At 42.8% G+C, this 4,427-nt stretch overlaps 1 protein-coding gene across 2 annotated transcripts; it reads right to left on the reverse strand.

The window, feature by feature from the left end:
• Positions 1-220: 220 nt before the first annotated feature.
• On the reverse strand, positions 221-3,108 carry LOC131252151 (plasmodesmata-located protein 6-like). 2 transcript variants are annotated; one of them, XM_058253025.1, is made up of 2 exons: positions 2,361-3,108; positions 221-592 (listed from the first exon to the last, which is right to left on the reverse strand). In XM_058253025.1, the coding sequence occupies exons 1-2, from the start codon at positions 3,070-3,072 to the stop codon at positions 345-347; spliced, it is 960 nt and encodes a 319-aa protein (XP_058109008.1). In that variant the 5' UTR covers positions 3,073-3,108; the 3' UTR covers positions 221-344. The 2 variants fall into 2 exon arrangements, with proteins under 2 accessions (XP_058109008.1, XP_058109009.1); XM_058253026.1 differs by lacking the exon at positions 221-592 and adding an exon at positions 966-1,596.
• Positions 3,109-4,427: the final 1,319 nt, after the last annotated feature.

Raw genomic sequence — 4,427 nt, forward strand, 5'->3', positions numbered from 1 at the left:
CAACATTAGTACAGTACAACTGATAGATTTTGATTATCCATTAGGTCCACCAAATATTTCATGGTATACCATGCATCATAGCCATTGGACCATTCTAACTGTCCGATCATAGCCTATAAAGTGGATGGTTGAGATCAATTTTATAAATTAAGTGGAAGACAATCTGAACCATCTATATTTCGGGGCCCATCATCATTCACTTATGGTCTCAAAGGAAAAATTTTATTAGGTAATCCTAACCATCCCATCCATGGACGGATACCTGTAGAAGGCCCACTTATGGACGGATAGATCTTATGATCTGTATTATCTTTGCATGGTAGCCCAAAAAATGTCTGGTGGACCTAATGTACAGTTTGAGCTTTGTCAAGGACTTTTCTGCAAGTATTTACAGAAACAGTGACTATTTGGTAATTGTCCTTAAAAAAAAAAAAAGAAAAAAGAAAAAAGAAAAAGAGAAAGAAATGTGGGCCCACCTTTCCTCCATCAAACGCCTTTCTTAGGAAAGAAAGGAAAACGGCGACCAGAGCAACCCCTGTTAGTAGTCCGATGGTATTGGCAAATGTCTTTACGGCGTCGTCATCAGATGAATCTACGGTTACGATGAAAACAGAAGGAAAGTTACCAAAATATCCCAACATTTTTCAAGTATGTGGATGTGCATCCAGCATCCGTCGCTTAACATCTACGGTTAGGCATCTGCACTCTGAGGGTATTGTGGTAATTTCAGTCACGTACAATTAAAAATGCCTCATATGTATATTCCAAGATGCAAATTCATGTAAATGTACCACCCCACAGTGGGTCCTACCTCTTATAATCGTCCAATAAGATTCACCCACAATGATTTTTATGCTATGGCTGTTTTACATAAAGCAAAATCCTCCAGCCCCAAGTGGGTCCCACTTCTTATCAGTGTCCAATAAGATTCACCCACAATGATTATTTATTTATTTATTTATTTATTTTTGCTATGGCTGTTTTCTAGAAAGCAAATTCCTCCGGCCCCAAGTGGGCCCCACCTCTTATCAGTGTCCAATGAGATTCACCCACAATTTATTTATTTATTTATTAGCCATGGTTTATAGAAAGCAAAATCTTCCACCTGGAAGTAAATAAAATAAAATAAAAATTGAAAACACTATCATAAGGGCACTTGAGTCATTTTTCATTACAAAGTCTGTTATGATTGATCATCCAGTGTGAAACAACCACAGTGAAATCTTGCTCTGAGTGAATGCTATAATGAAGTGGACAGCAGTGGGGTTTGCCGCCACATGTCTGACCTCCTTAAATGTCTGTGGGGTCCATTTCAGACACCGATTGGGTCATTGCAACCACGTTCGCGTACACCCAAACTTCGCTTCGGTGATTTTAAAAAGAAAACAAACAAACCACAGTGAAAGATTGTTATAGGTGGATCCGATCGACAACCATCCAGTCAGGAACGGATAGTAATGCGAGGCAGCTCATGATCTCAACCACTCTTAAAATGTCAAACCAGCTAGGTCCCACTTCTGATGACCATTACATCACCATAGCGATACGAGATTCACCCATAACGAATTACCACAGTAGAGTTTTAAAAACTAAAACCTGCTATATTAAAAATCTCGCTACAGATGAGTCCTGACAACCATCTGACCATGATTGCACAGTGAAAGTAACACAACCCACCTGATGGAAACGGATTGGCTACTCCCCATGCCACCCGCCAATGGCTGGTGATCGGTGTTCTGTGGGCCCCACCATGATGTTGTATATATGTGTTTCATCCATGCCGTCCATCTATTTTTCTAGATCATTTTAGCGTACGAGACCAAAAATGAGGTATATCCCAATATCAAGTGGACCACATTACAGGAAACAGTGTTGAATGAAAATCGACCATAGAAAACTTTTTGAGGGCCATATAAGTTTTCGATCAAGCTGATCTTCGTTTTTTCCCTTCATCTAGGTCTGTATGACCTAATCAACAGATTGGATGTTAAATAAACAGTACAGTTGTCCTTAGGAGGATTTTAATGGTGGATATCCAATCAAAATTGTTTTCCTGTGGTGTGATCCACTTGAGATTTATATCCGTCTCATTTTTTAGATCGAACCATAAAATGATTTGTAAAAATGGATGAACGGCATGGATGAAACACATACATCATGGTGGGGCCCACAGAGCACCGACCATCAACCTCTGGGCTGAGTAGCCAATCCGTTTCCCCACCGGATCTCTCCACCAATTAAGATCTCAAAACAAGTGGGACCCACTACTCAAAACTGCCATGAACTCACCCACAACGAACTTCCGTTATGGGTGTTTGATAAAAATAAAAAATAAAAATTAAAATCACAGGAGCACTTACCACCCTTCCTTGCTTTCGAATACACACCACCAGCTGAGTACCTCACGTAGCATTTCACCAGATAAACGTCTCCAGACACGCTCACACCGCACCCAGTCCTCAACTGCTCAACCGCTTCCGAAACACAATCCGAACATTCTCCACCGTCCAAATCTCCCACACACTGGGCCATTCCAGATACATACCCAGCTGTCCCCACACGGTAGGACCCACTCCCACTTCCCAACTCCATCAAAACCTCATCTCTCCTACTCAAAAGATCATTACCGTATCCGTTCGACGTCAATCCACATTTCTTCACCACCAACGTCTTATCTTGCATTCCAGCAACCGTCACGTTACCGTACTTAACTAAACATCCCCGAAGCTGGATCGCACCGCCGCAGGAATCCAAACAAAGAATTCCCAGTTGGGTGATTGAGTTCTGGACACATTTCGAGCAATCAACGGTTGAGATGTCGCCACGGCATTGGTAGAGGCCATAGAGAGGGGAGTCTTGGGTAGGGGAGGAGATGGTGATGTTGGCGTAGGAAGTGGAGGAGGCTGAGTTGAGGAGAGAGGTGAGGAGGGAGTTGAGGTTGGATTGGAAAGGTGTTCCTGGGGCGTATTTTAGCTGAGAGCAGCCACCATAGACGAAGGTGTCGATTGGAGAGGAGGAGATGAGAGAGAGTAGAGAGAAGAGAGAGAGGAGAGAGAGATGGGTTTTCGGCATTTCGGTGTTTTGGGTTGGGAAAGAACGAGTTGGAGGGGAGGTAATGGGATCTGAGGGGGAATCAGGACCGTTGGGTATTGAATTATATGATCATTGGGTGAGGACGTGTATAGTGTCCTCTGGCACCGTGTTTTTTAAATTGGGCTGGAAACATGTTGATCCAAACCGTTGATATGATGGGACCCACCTTGGATGGACAATGATCAAAAAATTCTTTTACAATGGATAATCTTAGAATGCACTAGCATATCTAACCCACCGCTAAGAAAGCGCCACATGGATGGAACTTTCATGGGATCCACCCAGTCCATCATCATCTTGACCCTTGAGCCGAAAAATCATGATGATCTGAAATTCAGGTGGGGGGCACCGTAGGAAACAATTGGGATGGAACGTCAGCCATTGGTTCTTTTGGATTCCACAAGTGGTGTTTATATGCCATCGGATCCATTCATCTGATGTGCCTTTCCATCATATTTAGTAAACAAACCCTAATATTCCAAAACTCAGGTGGGCCATACCGTTAGATTTAGTAAATTATATATATATATATATATATATACATATATATATGTGGTGCATCAGATGAACGGGTTGGATTTCATGCACGTGACATCATTTCCCCGCGTGAGGGAAAGTTACCCCGTGTAAGAAAGCATGCGTTTCCCACAATATTAACCGTTCGATTATTGGACTTCAAAACGACCATTAAAAAAGATCAGCACCGGCCCAAATATAAGAGAGAAGGTAGTATTTGGGCATGATTCATCTAGGACCGGAATCTTTTACAACCGTTTTACGCACGGTTTCAAAAAAACCCATCCTCTTTGGGGACCACCATGGCGTATATGTGATCCCTCCGTCCATCAGGTCCGCTCCTCCATGATAGGCTATGTGGCCAAAAATTAGCCACATCCACAACTTAGGTGGGCCACAATACAGGCTACAATGAGGTTGGGACACCAACCTTAGGTTTGTGCATGGGACCACTACATCAGCTGTGATGTAACGTGATGATACATTGTATATGTATGGTGTACATAAGGGTTATCACCTGATCGACGGAGTGGATTTCACATATACAACGCCGTGGTCCCACATAGCTGGGGTGTTTTAGATTATTTCGTTCCACGAGATCAATTGTCTGGATGATCAAGCTGTGGGGCCCACTTGTAAAACTCAAGGCCCACTTTATAGAAACCTGGGTGGAGGATATGGTTCCAATGGTTTGAGTGGAGTGAGAACATTCTTTCTCCGGCGAGTCTGAGTACGTCCGACCACTACGTGAAAAATGGAAAAAAATGACGGATTTAGAGACGGTTCTGGACCGTATTGCTTGGTTTAAAGACACTTTA

The sequence above is a fragment of the Magnolia sinica genome, chromosome 7 (assembly GCF_029962835.1).
Source record: "Magnolia sinica isolate HGM2019 chromosome 7, MsV1, whole genome shotgun sequence".
NCBI lineage: Eukaryota > Viridiplantae > Streptophyta > Magnoliopsida > Magnoliales > Magnoliaceae > Magnolia > Magnolia sinica.

Excerpts from the sequence above, each read along its gene's own strand:
- LOC131252151 (XM_058253025.1), bottom strand. The coding sequence starts at position 3,072 with ATGCCGAAAACCCATCTCTCTCTCCTCTCTCTCTTCTCTCTACTCTCT. Across the intron at positions 593-2,360 it reads TTCGAAAGCAAGGAAGGGTG|ATTCATCTGATGACGACGCC; the intron begins GTAAGTGCTCCT and ends TCGTAACCGTAG.